General features: G+C 48.8%; 1 protein-coding gene and 1 pseudogene across 1 annotated transcript; both read left to right on the plus strand.

The window, feature by feature from the left end:
- On the plus strand, positions 1 to 2,640 carry LOC100459581 (adiponectin receptor protein 1-like; annotated as a pseudogene).
- Positions 2,641 to 8,601: 5,961 nt separating this feature from the next.
- Positions 8,602 to 14,906, plus strand: LOC100460684 (putative serpin A13). The gene is made up of 5 exons (XM_002825065.5): positions 8,602 to 8,845; positions 9,176 to 9,775; positions 11,352 to 11,622; positions 12,838 to 12,958; positions 14,422 to 14,906. Exons 1-5 carry the CDS (start codon positions 8,806 to 8,808, stop codon positions 14,629 to 14,631), a joined length of 1,242 nt encoding a protein of 413 aa, XP_002825111.5. The 5' UTR covers positions 8,602 to 8,805; the 3' UTR covers positions 14,632 to 14,906.
- The last annotated feature ends 219 nt before the right edge of the window (positions 14,907 to 15,125 follow it).

Consider the following 15,125-nt stretch of genomic DNA (forward strand, 5'->3'; position numbering starts at 1 on the left):
ATGTCTTCTCACAAAGGGTCTGTGGTGGCACAGGAATGGGGCTCCTGCCAGTAACAGGGAAACTGACATGGTGGAACTGGCTGAACTCTGAACTGTGAGCCCTGTGAGCCCTGCTACAAGAGAAGGGCAAATGGGTAATCACCAACCCAAACAAAGCTGAAGAAGAGCAAATATGCCCAGTGCCCCAGGAAGAAGAGGAGGAGGTGTGGGTACTGACACTTCCCCTGCAAGCCCACCACACCATGGAGAAGATGGAGGAGTTTGTGTACAAGGTCTGAGAGGGACAGATGTTGGAGGGTCATCCCATATTGTCATGGGATCCTTGAGGGGAAGGGGTCGCTTTGCCAGCCAGAAACCTCTGTGGCTGGCAACACCTAATGCCTGAGTATTGTTTGTGTCTGCTGGGCTCGTTCCACCCACTCAACCCAGCAGGCTGCACTCAACTCACACTATCAGCCTGGATCCCACACCCGCCAAGGGCGAGCCAAGAGCAGAGCGGCGAAGGCTGTGTGAATGAGTGAGTGCAGGGTCTGGCCATTGCACACAGCCAGGCATGCTGGCTGCTGTGGGGGGCCGGGCAGCTCTAGGCACTGGCACAGGGGCTGGTTCCATGCAAGGCTGTGGCTGGACCAGATGTACCACACGTGGCTTCCGTTATGGGCACCCACATGTGGACAAGGGGAACATGGTGGCACCCAGAAGCTTGGAGACATGAGGAACCAAAGAGTCTCAAAGAGGGTGTCACAGCCCTGGCTTGGGGAGCCCCTAGGTCTGGGCTCCCCAAAAGGGATCAGCTATTCTCTCCTTCTTGTTGCCCGCAACGTGGTGAGCAGTGGGACGTGTTTCAGGTCTGTGTTACAGCTCTTTTAGTCCTTCCATTTGGTGGGTCCCAAGTTCTCATCCTGCATCCAGGAAGAATGAGGTACATGGACAACTGGAGGGTGAGCAAGGCGTGAAAGAGCTTCATTGAGCAACAGAATAGCTCTCAGGAGACGTGCAGTGGGTAGCTGCTTTCCACAGACAGATTGTCCTAACACCTTTTGGAGTCTGGCTGAGCCCAGGAATTTTATAGGTTCAGAAGGGAGGAAGTACATGCTAATTGGTCCATGGGCAGTCATAGGCAGGCCCAGAAAAAGCACCATAAGTTCTCACTCTGTACCACAGAACCCCACTCAGAACTGGCAGCCCAGTCCCCAGGCTTCAGGCTGTCCCTGGCTTGAAGGTGGGGCTTCACTGGGGATCCACCCCTTTCAGCCCAGGAAACTGTCTGCCTCCTGCCATTAACTTGCTGCCCACAGCACTCAGGCTGTTTGTGCCAAGAGGTGTCTGCAGGCCCACCTCCAGCTGCCCTCAGCACCCCCTTGACCTCCCTCCTGTGCTTGTTGGAGCTCAAAGTCTGGAGGGTGTTGAGGCAGCAGGGGGCTGGCATGTCAGCGCTGCTCTGAGTGTGCACACACCCAGCCACAACTTTGCTTCACCCTGGAGCAGACACCGGGAGTGGGAGCAGGCACTTTAAAACCTGTTGGAGCAAGGGGCTTCCTGGGTCCCCAAGAGCACAGAGACGCCTGGGTCTGGAGTTGAGGATGGGCGGCTGCAGCTGCACCTGAACGCATGGGGGTCCCACCCCCACCAATTCGGTAGGGGACAGGGCTCCCTACTGCTACCAGCCCCAACTGGCTCCACAGAGCATGCAACCCTGGCCGTGCATTGCCCCCCGCCCCCACTCCCCGTGCTGCTGCTCCAGTGGCAGCTCCAGACAAGCCCCGCAGTGGCAGCTCCAGAAAAGCTGCTGCCACCATCAATATGATGGGCTCCCTGACTGGCTGAAGGACAATGACTATCTGCTATATGGCCATAGACAACCCATGTCCTCCTTCTGGGCTTGCTTCAAGAGCATCTTCTATATCCATACAGAAACTGGCAACATCCAGACCCATCTGCTTGGTTTCGTGCTGTTTCTCTTTTTGGAAATTTTGACCATGCTCAGACCAAATATGTACTTCACAGCCCCTCTACAGGAGAAGGTGGTTTGGGGGATATTCTTTTTGGGTGCAGTGCTCTGCCTTAGCTTCTCCTGGCTTGTCCGCACTGTCTACTGTCATTCAGAGAAAGTCTCTCGGACTTTTTCCAAACTGTACTATTCAGGGATTGCTCCACTGCTTATAAGGAGCTTCGTCCCCTGGCTCTGTTGCTCCTTCTACTGCTTCCCACAGCCATGGCTCATCTACCTCTCCATCGTCTGTGTCCTAGGCATCTCTGCCATCACTGTGACAGTGGGACTGGTTTGTCACTCCTAAAAACTGGCAGACAAGGGCAGGGGTGTTCCTGGGACTTGGCTTGGGCGGTATTGTGCCCACCATGCACTTTCCTATTGCTGAGGGCTTTGTCAAGGCCACCACAGTGGGCCAGATGGGCTGGTTCTTCCTCGTGGCTGTGATGTACATCACCAGAGCTGGCCTTTATGCTGCTCAAATTCCTGAGGACTTCTTTCCTGGAAAATTTGACATATGGTTCCAGTCTCAGCAGATTTTCCATGTCCTCATGGTGACAGTGGCCTTTGTCCACTTCTGTGGGGTCTCCAACCTTCAGGAATTCCGTTACAGCCGAGAAGGTGACTGCACTGATGACTCCCTTCTCTGAGCCTTCCCATCTGAGGGGTGGAGGAGGAACTTCCTAAGTGCTTTTATTTTATTTTTATATTTATAGTTTTTGAGACAGAGTCTCTCTCTGGCACCCAGGCTGTAGTGAGGTGGTGCCATCTCGGCTCACTGCAACCTCTGCGTCCTAGGTTCAAGCAATTCTGCCTCAGCATCCTGAGTAGCTGAGACCACAGGCATGCACCACCACACTCAGCTAATTTTTGTATTTTTACTAGAGATGGGGTTTCACCATGTTGGCCAAGGTGGTCTCAAATTCCTGACCTCAAGTGATCCACCCACCTTGGCCTGCCAAAGTGCTGGGATTATAGGCATGAGCCACTGTGCCCAGCCCAGGGGCTTTTTAAAAATAACTTCTTCACTAAAGTGAGAGGAGGAGTCTGAGTTGTCTATTTCTAGAAGAAACTGTTAGAGATTTCAGTACCAACCAAGCTTCAGCCCACTTTCACACCCACTGGGCAATAAACTTTTCATTTTCATTCTCCTAGCTGAGGATGGGGCATGGTGAAACTTAGCCATCCCCTCCTCAGCACTCACTCTCTTTGGCAAAGCAACTACCGGCCCCTACAGAGACAGTACTTTGAACCTCATGTTGAGATTTTACCCCAACCATTTTGGGAAAATTATAGAGTGGAACTCTTGGGAAATTTGCTTTTTTTCTTGAAGAAAATGTCCCTCCCTTACCCTCATCCTTACTTTGTATCCTGGCTTGTAACAGGCCGTCCATTTTTGTAGCACACTTTTCAAAAACCATTGTATAACCTGATCCCATCTTTCTAGGGCCTGAATCTGCTTACATAGCAGAAAAAATAAGGCCTCCAACTCTAACACAGCCCGGATAATCATGGAAGTGTGTCCAGGCTTGAAGTAACTTGAGTTTTAATTTGTTTTTTCTTGGCAGAGTAATGTGAAATTTAAATGGGGAAAGAGATTTAATATTTAATACTAAGCTTTAAAAAGAAATATGTTATCATTGCTATGTATCTTGATGCAAGTACTGTGATGTTAATAAAAGAAAGTACAGAAGACACTTGGCATTCAAAGAAAAAATGATTAGGAATCAGTTAATGGCTTGATAACATTAAGAAATTATTGTTTTTAAAAGTGTGACATGCTATTACAATTATGATTTTTTCCCAATTTTTACACATAAAATGAAATATTTTATAGGATTTGCTTTGAAATATTCCACAGGGAGAAAGAGATTGGGAGGTATCAAAAAATGATATTGGTCTTATATTGAAAATAACTGAAGCTGCTGATGGGTATATAGGGGTGCATCATACCATTCTCTCTATTTTTGTATATGTTTGCATTTTTCCACAACAAAAAAAAATCCTCCAGAAACCCCACTCTTGGGTATCTACCCAGAAGAAAAGAAATCATTATACAAAAAAGATACTTGCACACACGTTTATAGCAGCACAATTAGCAACTGCAAAAATATGGAACCAGCCAAAATGTCCATCAGTCAAGGAGTGGGTAAAGAAACTGTGGTATATATATGCCATGGAATACTACTTAGCCGTAAAAGGAACAAAATAATGGCATTCACAGCAATTGGAGGCCATCGTTCTAAGTGAAATAATTCGGGAATGGAAACCCAAACATTGTATGTTCTCGCTTATAAATGGAAGCTAAGCTGTGAGGATGCAAAGGCACAAGAATGGTACAATGGACTTTGGGGACTTGGGGGAAAGGGCGAGAGGTGGGTCAGGTATAAAAGACTACAAATAGGGTGCAGTGTACATTGCTTGGGTGATGGGTGCACCCAAATCTCAGAAATCACCACTAAAGAACTTATTCATGTAACCAAACACCACCTGTTCCACCAAAACCTATTGAAATATAAATAAGTAAATAAATAAATAAATAAATAACATTATATTGTGGTGATGGTTATATAATTTTGTCAATATACTAAAAATATTGAATGGCATACTTTGAGTGGGTGAAATATATAATATATAAATTATATATCAATAAAGCCATTAAAATAAAAAAAATCCTTGAGGGCAGGATTGTGCCTTATTCCCCAGTACTTAATGCATCATCCTCAGACACAGTAAGCATTCCACAATGAATGAATGAATTAGTGAATGAATGAATACAATGAATCTCATAATAGACTCCTGCTGTGCCATCCCTGATGTGAACATCAAGAATTGAAGGTTTTAGGGAGTCAACAAGAGGTGACTGTGTGGCTATTGATGTCAAGACAGTGGATAAGCAGAGCAAAGATATAGTAATAACAAGCAAAGCTGGAAGAAAATTACTTCTGGCTCAGACCCGTTATCTTCTGTGAATCTTATCTGCACTCAATCTGCAGGTCACCTTGTGCCATCTCTGCCTCCAAGCCAGCTCAGGAAACACAAAGCGTTTGATTTGCTAAGGCTTTGCAAACACTCTTTCTATTGAGTACATATTAACTTTTCTGTTCACATTGCATTAAAGGGGAAAGTTCTATTGACTTTCCTGAAGAAATAACCATTACATTGTAACTAGCCATTACAACTTAAAAAGTATTAGAGCCCAAATGAAAAAGCAATTATGACATTTAAAAATATCATAACGCAAGCTCCTTGGAGGCAAGAACTATGACTTGGGTATCTCTGTGCTCCTGTGATGAGCACAGTGTCTGACACAACAGTTAAGTGTCCATAATGTGTGTTGGGCAAAAGAATGTGACCAGGAGAGGGAGGAGCATTGCTTCAATTTGCTTGGCCTTTTGCTAGAACCTCTGTGTATATCACTAGGCATAACTTTCCTGTCAACCTTGAGCAGTAAGGAGGGTGAGGGAAGAAACTGAGGCCTGGGAGTGTCAGGCAGAACAAAAGTGGTGGAACTGGGACCTGCCCCCAGGACATCCACCGCAATTCCAGGACACCCACTGCAATTCCAGCACACCCACTGCAATTCCTGGACACCCACCCCAATTCCAGGACACCCACCCCAATTCCAGGGCACCTACCCCAATTCCAGGGCACCTACTCCAATTCCAGAGCACCTACCCCAATTCCAGGACACCCACCGCAATTCCAGGACACCCACCCCAATTCCAGGACACTCACCCCAATTCCAGGACACCCACCGCAATTCCAGGACACCCACTCCAATTCTAGGACACCTGCCCCAACTCCAGGACACCCGCCCCAACTCCAGGACACCCGCCCCAATTCCAGGACACCCATCCCAATTCCAGGACACCCACCGCAATTCTAGGGCACCCACCCCAATTCCAGGACACCCACTGCAATTCCAGGACACACACCCTAATTCCAGGACATCCACCGCAATTCCAGGACACCCACCACAATTCCAGGACACCCACCATAATTCCAGAGTACTGCCCACTTTCCGCAGCTCCTTCTTCTCCACACACGGATTTCCACATCACCCTAGTGGAGGGCAGGTTGTTTTCCTCTGTTGGTTTTTGCCAAGGGTGGACATTGAGCCAAGGGCAGCCTTATTCAGTCTGCGTTACTCCCAGAAATCCAGCCCGTCACAACCCTCCCTGCAGGGACGCACTTTTTCAAGGGCCATTAAACCTGCCGAATCTCCCCACCTCCTCCAAAATCTCACGGAAAGCATTCACTTTCAGGTGAGTTGGGGGCTGTGGGTGGAGCTAGATCCCCAGCTCCCCAGCTGACTTGCTGAACTTGCCACAAGTTATATCATCATACTGTACACACCTACACACACACACACACACACACACACGTGCCCACTGTGCACCAGGAGCTGCGCATATACGCAACAATCTGTGGTGGTGCTGACTCACCCTGCCTCCGTGGCCTCAAGCATGCTCTTGCCTCTGCTGAAACCCCCAAACCCCTTTCCTGCCTCTCTCCTGCTCCATCTTCCAGTTTCAGTTCAGGTGCCACCTCCTCCAGGAAACCTTCCAGGAACTTCTACCTTCCATGCCTCCTGTAGGCTCCTCATTCACCCTTTGCAGTTCACCTCTAACTGCCATCGCCCTTTCCTCACTGAGCTGTAATCAGCTCCCCACATTTCCCTGCAATCACTGGCACGCTGCTTCCAGGCAGGGCCCAGGCTGCCAGTCCCTGTTGCCCTGACCGCTGAATATTCGTTCAGTGAGTGAGTCAGCGAGTACATGAACGAGCTTCTCTTGGAGCCTCAGTGTTCCTGTCTGTCCAGAGCCCAGGTTGGACCAGGGCATCCTTTCTGCTCAAAAGCTCCATAGTTTTGGGGCCTCAGAGGAAGCCTCTGCTGCTGCTAGGTTCCATCTACACTCTCACCAGCAAGGCACAATGGAACCCCACCTAAAGAATGTGAGCGTGGACAGGACACTGGACCCGAGACAGCTTGTCACCAGCCTGGCCATGCAGCACACACCACCCTGCCATGCAGCACACACCACCCTGTGCAGATCTCTGCATGTCTGTCCCACAGGAGCCGAGCCTCCCCAAGGGAGCCACTGTGTCTCATTCATCTTGTGTCCTCAGCATACAGTTCAAGTCCTGACATGTAGCAGATGTTTTGTCTATGTTTGTTCAATGAATGAATGAGTGAATGAATGAAGGTTAAATATAATAAGAGGATGAAAGTGCAAACTTCAGCAAAACCAAGATATTCATTCACCAAAGCAGATTACCAGGCTAATGGGCAAATGGAGATGGTTGGTTCTCTGTCGATAAGTAAATCACAGGGAACAGAGGCTTTCCTGGAGGCTGAGACTGAGCTGATTGTTTCTAACACAGATGAGGAAGCTCAAGTTCAGAAAGGCCCAGGGCTGCCCGAGGTCCCATGGAAAATCAGAGGCAGGACAAGGGGTTGTGATGATGGTCAATTCTGTCAGTTACTAACCCAAGCCTAGACTGGACATGCGAAGCCAAGCACTTGCAGCAGAGAAAGCTAGGAACGGTCCAGTGTTATATCCCAGAGAGGCAGGAAAATGCCTGTGCTCTAGGTGAAGGCTGAAGCCCTGGAAGGAGGCCCCCCAAAGGTTAGCCCATGAACCATTTGTTTTTTCAACAAATATTGTTGAGTGAGCACTCTGCCCTGAGCACTAGGAATGAACCATGCATGAGACAGAGTATCTGCTCTCATGGAGCTTATCTTCTAGTGGAGAAACCAGACAAACATGTCCTATCATGCCAGATGGGCATCAGAAAAACCAGGCAGGGTGAGAGTGGCGAGGGCAGAGGTGGGGTCTCTCTGGGGAGGTGACCTTTGGACAGACAACTGAGTGAAGGAAGGAAGTGAGCTGTGGAAAGGGCGAGAGCAAGGCTGCTCTGGGCAGCCAACGGCAAGTACACAGGTCCTGAGCAGGAAGAAGCTTGGTAAGTTCTAGACTAGCAAGAAGGCCAGGATGGTTGTTGGAACAGAGGGAGGGAGGGAAAGGATGGTCAGAAGGAGGTCACAGGCCAGGTGCGGTGGCTCACGCCTGTAATTCCAACACTTTGGGAGGCCAAGGTGGGCAGATCTCCTGAGGTCAGGAGTTCGAGACCAGCCTGGACAATATGGTGAAACCCCATCTCTACTAAAAATACGAAAAAAATTAGCTGGATACGGGGGTGGCACACATCTGTAATCCCAGCTACTTGGGAAGCTGAGGCAGGGGAATTGCTTGAACCCAGGAGGCGGAGGTTGCAGTGAGCCTAGATCATGCCACTGCATTCCAGCCTAGGTGACAGAGCAAGACTCTGTTTAAAAAAAAAAAAAAAAAAGCAGGGGGTGAGAAAGGCTAGCAGGGCCCTGTCATGTAAGGCCTCCTAAGGTGTGGTGAGAAACACAGGATTTCTCTTAGTTGCTATAGGGTCATTGGAAGTCTCCAGCAGGGAGTGAACGCATCTGATTTACCTGTTAAAAGGATCACAATGGTTCCCTAAGTGGGGCCCAGGACAAGCTCAGACCCTTGCCAAAATGGATTCCAGACTCCAGAGAGGCCTGCTGAGTCAGACCACTAGAAGGGAGGCCCCAAGTCTGCTGCCACTCCTGGGGCTGTCTGTGCCAGGTCCTGGGCTTAGTGTGCTCCAAGCATGATTGCTTTGAATTTCTGTAACCTTGTGATGTGGGGATTCTTAGCAGCATGGCACAGAGTGGAAGGCAAGGTCCTAAGAGGCAAGGCCACTTGCCTAAGGTCGCTGTGCTTACATGAGCTGAGCCCTGGACTCCTCGCTGTATCATGAGGCACCACCCAGCCCTCCCCTCCTCACAAGCTTCCTGCAAGTCTAAGGTCAGGGATAAGAAGTGGGGCTCAGATGGGCTAAGTGAATCGCCTGAGGTCATAGATCTGGGATCTGGTGCAGCCAGGATTCACAGAAGGGTCCTCTGGAGGAGGGGCTCTTTGTCCAGAGATCCCCCATGTCTGTTTGTGAGCAGGAAGCTGAGGGGTGAGGAGGAAGGCATGGGAAGGGAGCCCCCAGGAGAGGCAAGGGGAGCCTTGAAGTATTTGCGGGGCGCCTGGCACAGGGCAGACACTGGGTGAATATCACACATTACCATTATCATTACCACTGACATTGTTGTTGTCCTGTCTGCCACGCTGCTTTCAGACCAAGGACCCCAGAGGATGGAGGCCCCTCGGTGGTGGCCGCTGGTCACTGTGCTCATGGCTGGGGCTCACTGTGTGGCCCTGGTTGACCAAGAAGCTTCTGATCTCATCCATTCTGGCCCCCAGGACAGCAGCCCTGGGCCTGCCTTGCCCTGCCACAAAATCTCTGTGAGCAACATAGACTTTGCCTTCAACTTCTACAGACAGTTGGCTTTGAAGGCCCCCGGAGAGAACATTCTCTTCTCCCCAGTGAGCATCTCCCTGGCCTTGGCCATGCTTTCTCGGGGGGCCCCAGTGGCCAGCAGGACCCAACTCCTGGAGGGCCTGGGGTTCAACCTCACCGTGGTGCCTGAGGCGGAGATCCAGGAGGGCTTCTGGGATCTGCTGCTCAGGCTCCCTGGGCAGGGTCCCCGGCTCCTCCTGACCATAGACCAGCGCAGGTTCAGCGGCCTGGGTGCAAGGGCCAACCAGAGCCTAGAGGAGGCCCAAAAACACATTGATGAATACATAGAGAAGCAGACCCAGGGGAAGCTCGGGGCCTGGGAGAAGGACCTCGGCAGTGAAACCACAGTGGTTCTGGTGAATCACATGCTCCTCAGAGGTAAGAGCGTGTGCGCCTAATGCAAATCTCCTTCTCAGAATCCCAGAACCCAGGCTCCAATCACACCCTAGCCCTACCCCTCACAGCATCTGGAAAGTGTCCCCTCCTGACTTGGATATAGATAACACTCGGTGTCTGCCCCTGAATCCTTGATGTCTCCACTTGAATGCCTCCCCTAACAGGGAACTCATCCCCTTTTCCATGTTAATGATACTGGAAGAGTTTGTTTTTAAAGAAGACTTTTTCAAACTTAATGTGCATATGAACTCTCTAGAGAGTTTGCTTAAATGCGGGTATCTCGTACCTATCCTAAGTGATTCTGATTTCAGTGGAGTAAGTCCAAGACCCATGACCTTGCATTTGAAGAAGCTCGCCTCCCTTCCCCACACAGGTGATTCTGCTAACGGAAGGCTGAGCTCCCCTTTGAGCAACTCTAGAAGCCACCACTGTATTAAGGAACCTGAATATCCTTCCTCTGGCAGGCCTTAGGAGGCACAGATTAGAGCAGGAAGAGGCGTACATTTTTTTAAAGTCCTTAATTTTTTCCAAAAGAGTGAACAGGCTGCATGTCCCCACCATTGTGTGTGTTTAAACAATACAGTCATGACATTCAACCCACCGCTGTTAATGCCTGGCTTAGTTTAATAGTCAGACCATACTGACGTCATGGTGGCCATCTTGGGGCAGGCAGGGGGACGCGTGTTGTTATCCCCTTGTTCTCATTCAGGACTCAGGAGGTGAACTCAGTTCTCACATTTGTACAGTGCTCTGTGGGTCTCAAAGCATGTGTACCCCACAATCTGCCTTGACTCTCTCACCTGGGTGAAACGGACCAGGCTTATCTTAGCAGATATGCCTAAGATCAATGTTCCCATTTTACAGATGAGAAAATACATTTTTTAAAAAGAAGAAAGCTTATTTGCCTGAGCCAGTAAGGCATCACTCAAATATGCATCTATAACTATTGATGGTGTTAATTTGTAGACATGGTTACGCATATACACACACACATATTGACTACGAAGTACTTATTAACATGCCGGCTTTGTGTATATTTAATTTTTAATTCGCATCACAACCCGACAAGATAGATATTATCATGTGCACTTGAAAGATGAGGAAACTGACGCAAAGTCAGGTAACTTGCTCTAGATTTCAAAGCCAGGCAGAGCCTAGCCTTCAAATCCACACCTACCTTCAAGAAGCTTGTGCCACAGTGATACGTTTTTTCTTAAAAATTAATCACCTCCAGGAGAGATTAAGGAGATGAGAGACCATTCATGCTTATGTGATTATAATCTTATTACACTATTATAATACTTTCTAATAGTATTGATCACTTTCAAATGAGGAGACAGAAGCTCAGGGAGGCTCCGGGCTCAGCCCCCAGGGCCACACAGGTACTAAGGGACCTCTCAGGAGTGAGTTATTGAGTGGGGCTTGGCTTCCTGAGTGTGGACTCCAAGATTCCAGCATCCAAGGTGCTTTCCCCACTCCCACAAGCTGCCAGAAGGGTGACCCCAAGCCTGTTCTCGGTTCTTTGTGAGGATGACATCCGTGTTGCTCTTCCCCTCAGCTGAGTGGATGAAGCCCTTTGACTCACGTGCCACCAGCCCAAAGGAGTTCTTTGTAGATGAGCACAGTGCTGTGTGGGTGCCCATGATGAAGGAGAAGGCCAGCCACCGCTTCCTGCACAACCCTGAGCTGCAATGCTCTGTGCTGCAGATGGACCACGTTGGGAACACCACCACCTTCTTCATCTTCCCCAACAGGGGCAAGATGAAGCAGCTGGAAGTTGCCCTGCTGCCAGAAACACTGATTAAGTGGGACAGTCTGCTCAGGACCAGGTAGCCTGTATACAGCAGAGCCCCAGGGAGGCCAGGCCCTGCCTACTCCCTCAGCCACTGTAAAGTGTCCCCAGAGCACAGTCACCTCAAGGGCATTGTCACCCCAGGGTGCTGTCACCTCCAGGGCACTGTCACCCCAGGACACTGTCCCTACTCAGAGCACTGTTCTCCCCCAGGATGCTGTTACATCACCCAGGACATCTCACTTCCAGGACACTGTCATCCCTCAGGATATTGTCACCCTCCCAGAGTACTGTCACACCCCAGAACACTGTCATTCCCCAGGCACTGTTATTTCTAGGACACTGTCACCCTACAGGTATTGTCACCCCTCCAAGACAGTAATGCCCTCAGGACACTGTCACCCTCCACCCATGGCATCATCACCCCCAGAACACATTGTCATGGCACTGTCACCACAGGGACACAGTCACTCCCTGGGATGCTGTCACCTCCATGGTATTGTCCCATCTCAGGGCTCTGTCACTCTCCAGGGCATTGTCATTGGCCTCCTTGAAGATATCAGTTTGGGTCCTGGGGAGGAAGGACTAGAGAGAGCACTGGGCCAGAAGTCTGGAGGCTGGTTCCAGTCCCACCTCTGCTGCAGACACTGTCACCTGTCATGGGCTCCCTTGGCCCCTCAGGCTGTTTAAGAGCCTGGTGCTCTGGCCTCTCCCAGTCTCAGCCTTCTCCCTCCTCGGCCTTTTTTTGTGTTCCCAACTCCCCCATGCTTATTCCTGGAACCTACTGAGCTCCCTGCAGTTTCCTGAACTTGCCAGGCTCTTCCTCAGCCCTGGGCTTTTGTGTGTGCAAATCCTCGTCCTGGCGTGCCCTTTCTTGACCCAGCCCTCTTTGGGATTCTTATTCTTTATTCATGGCATAGTAGAGCTATCACTTGCTCTGTGAAGGCTTGACGGATCCCCAGAACAAGCAAGGTGTGCCCTCTCTGGGTTCCTGGGAACATCATCGTATCATCTGCTATTATCCCATGGGAATAACAGTGTCTTCCTCATAGGGCTTCCATGTCAATGTAGTTACAAGCCCCTTCCACACTGAGGTGAATTGGGGATGGTATGCCTTTTAGGAAGCTCACACCCACTGCCCCTCAGAGAATGGGATGGAGGGGGGCTGTAGGGCAGAGGGACCCCAGGTAGGGAAGAAGGTGAGAGGCTGTTTCAGGATCTCTACTGCAACCCAATTTCTGTCTCTCCACAGAGAACTCGATTTCCACTTCCCCAAATTTTCCATTTCTAAAACCTACAGACTGGAGATGCTCCTCGCACGAGTGACTGTGGGTGGAGGCTTCTCTGGACAGCCTGGACTGAACATTTCTAAAGTAAGTTGGGGATGGTGTTTTCAGAGGGCCTTTTAGTGTCTTTTGATGAACACTGGAGGGAAATTTCCAGGACCTCCTTAAAGACAGGAGATGCTATTTCCTTTAACTTTGCAAGTTGCTATTTGCTTCCTTGCATTTATTCCATGACTGCAACCTGCTTTGTTAAGACACTGGGGATCCCAAAGGAAATAAGGAAAGGGAAGGCAGTAAATGTGCAAATCATGTCCCCACGTTGGAAGTGCAGAGGATGCTTCCTGGGGAGGTCACTCACGCTTTTAGACCTAAAGTACAAGCTATGTTAAAAATAAATAAATAAAAAAGGACTGACAGGGAACATGGGGAACAGCTTGGTCCTCAGGGAACTGAAGGTTTCCAAGTCTTCCATGATCTAGTCATCACCCTGCTGTCCAGACTACATCTCCTACTCTTCATAGTGTCCTGCTCAACTGAACTTCACAGCGTCCTACATGCCCCCACAGTTTTCACCTTCTTACTTTGGCTCAGACTTTTTATTTTTAAACCACCCAAAACTTTCTCCCCATCTCTGAATATTCAAATTATATCAATCCTTCAAGGCCTTGCACAAATGTTACCTCCTCCATGAAGGTTTCTCTGCTCTTATCCTTCACCCCCACACTCAAAGCAGAAAGAAATCTCTCCTGATAACTTTCCACTCTTGCTCTCTTTACCTGTCTTATCTTCCCGATCAAATGATGAGCTTCTTCAAAGTCAGTCCAATCCATGTTTCTATCCTCTACCATCCCTGGTACAGTGGAGTGCACAGCATCGGTACTCAATAAATGCACACGGAATAAATTCATGAATAAACGAGTGATGGAATGAGTGAGGATAAATTAGCAAAATGAAGTGAATGAAAGAATAAGTCAATAATGGTTGGGTGAAAGAGTAGTTGGATGAATGCATGAATGAATGGATGGAGAAATGGGTGGATGGACAGATAGATGCTGGTATGATATTCAAAATATACTGCAACCAGTATAATGCAGATGCCAGCCATAAAAATGGATGCAGATGGGGAGATTGGTGATTGGATACATGAATAGGTGAATAGCGAATAGCTGGAATCATGGATAGAAAGATGCATGAGTAGCAAGGTGCATGGATGATGCGTGGATGGGTGGGTAAGTGAGTGGTGCATGGACAAGTATGTGAATACGTGAGTGGTGCATGCAGAGATGGCTGAGAGGGTGTGGAGTATGATTTGCTGGCTGGCTGGTTGAATGGATCAATGATGGGTGGACAACAGTCAGACAGGAGTATATAAGAGTAGTAGATGGATAGTGAATTTTTTAAAGGGTAGATAGCAGAATCACTGACTGGGTAAGTGAATTGATGGATACATATGGGGTTAAGTAACAGAATAAAAAAAATTGGCCCCAACATAAAGGCCTGGTTTGTCCTTCCTATGGGGTGGCTTGATGATTCTAGAATTTTCCTTGCAGGTCACTCATAAGGCCATGATGATGCTGGATGAGAAGGGCTCTGAAGCTGCTGCAGCCACCAGCATTCAGCTCACCCCTGGGCCTCGCCCGGACCTTGACCTCCCACCCGCTCCAGGCACTGAGTTCAGTCGGCCCTTCCTGGTGATGACTTTCCACACGGAAACAGGAAGCATGCTTTTTCTGGGGAAGATTGTAAACCCACTGGGATAACACCCCCTCAGACATGCTGGGTGACTCAGAAAGAACAGAATGGCCTACACGGCAGGCAGCTTCTATTACAGGCTCAAATTTAAGGGAAAGTTGCATATACCTGAGTTCTTTTGCTTCGTTTCCACAGGAACCTGTGGGGGTAAGGATAGTAATGGTGATCAAGGCTGTTCTCCCTGCACACAGGCAGTAATTACCATTGAGCAAATACCTACTATGTACCAAATGCTTTCTATCTCTTATCTCATTTTACAATGAATTACAACAACAATCCAACAAAATAAGTATTTGGTTGAACCATATGAAATTGCTTATATTTGGGTTGTACCTATATTTTGTAGATACAAAAAAAAAGGCAACTTCTTATGATTCAACCCTTCTCATAGCTGAGGATCAGAGAATTTCAGAGACGTGCTCAAGTTCACTGAGCTAGAAAGCAGGCAAGCTGCATTCCAGTCTTATCTATTTTGCTAAATTAATGAATCTCAAGCTTTACT

Source organism: Pongo abelii, chromosome 15 (genome assembly GCF_028885655.2).
Source record: "Pongo abelii isolate AG06213 chromosome 15, NHGRI_mPonAbe1-v2.0_pri, whole genome shotgun sequence".
NCBI classification, from domain to species: Eukaryota; Metazoa; Chordata; class Mammalia; order Primates; family Hominidae; genus Pongo; species Pongo abelii.

Coding starts and splice junctions, on each gene's coding strand:
- LOC100460684 (XM_002825065.5), top strand. CDS start 8,806: ATGAGGCACCACCCAGCCCTCCCCTCCTCACAAGCTTCCT. Junction 9,776..11,351: donor GAATCACATGCTCCTCAGAG/GTAAGAGCGTGT, acceptor TCTTCCCCTCAG/CTGAGTGGATGAAGCCCTTT. Junction 11,623..12,837: donor GACAGTCTGCTCAGGACCAG/GTAGCCTGTATA, acceptor GTCTCTCCACAG/AGAACTCGATTTCCACTTCC.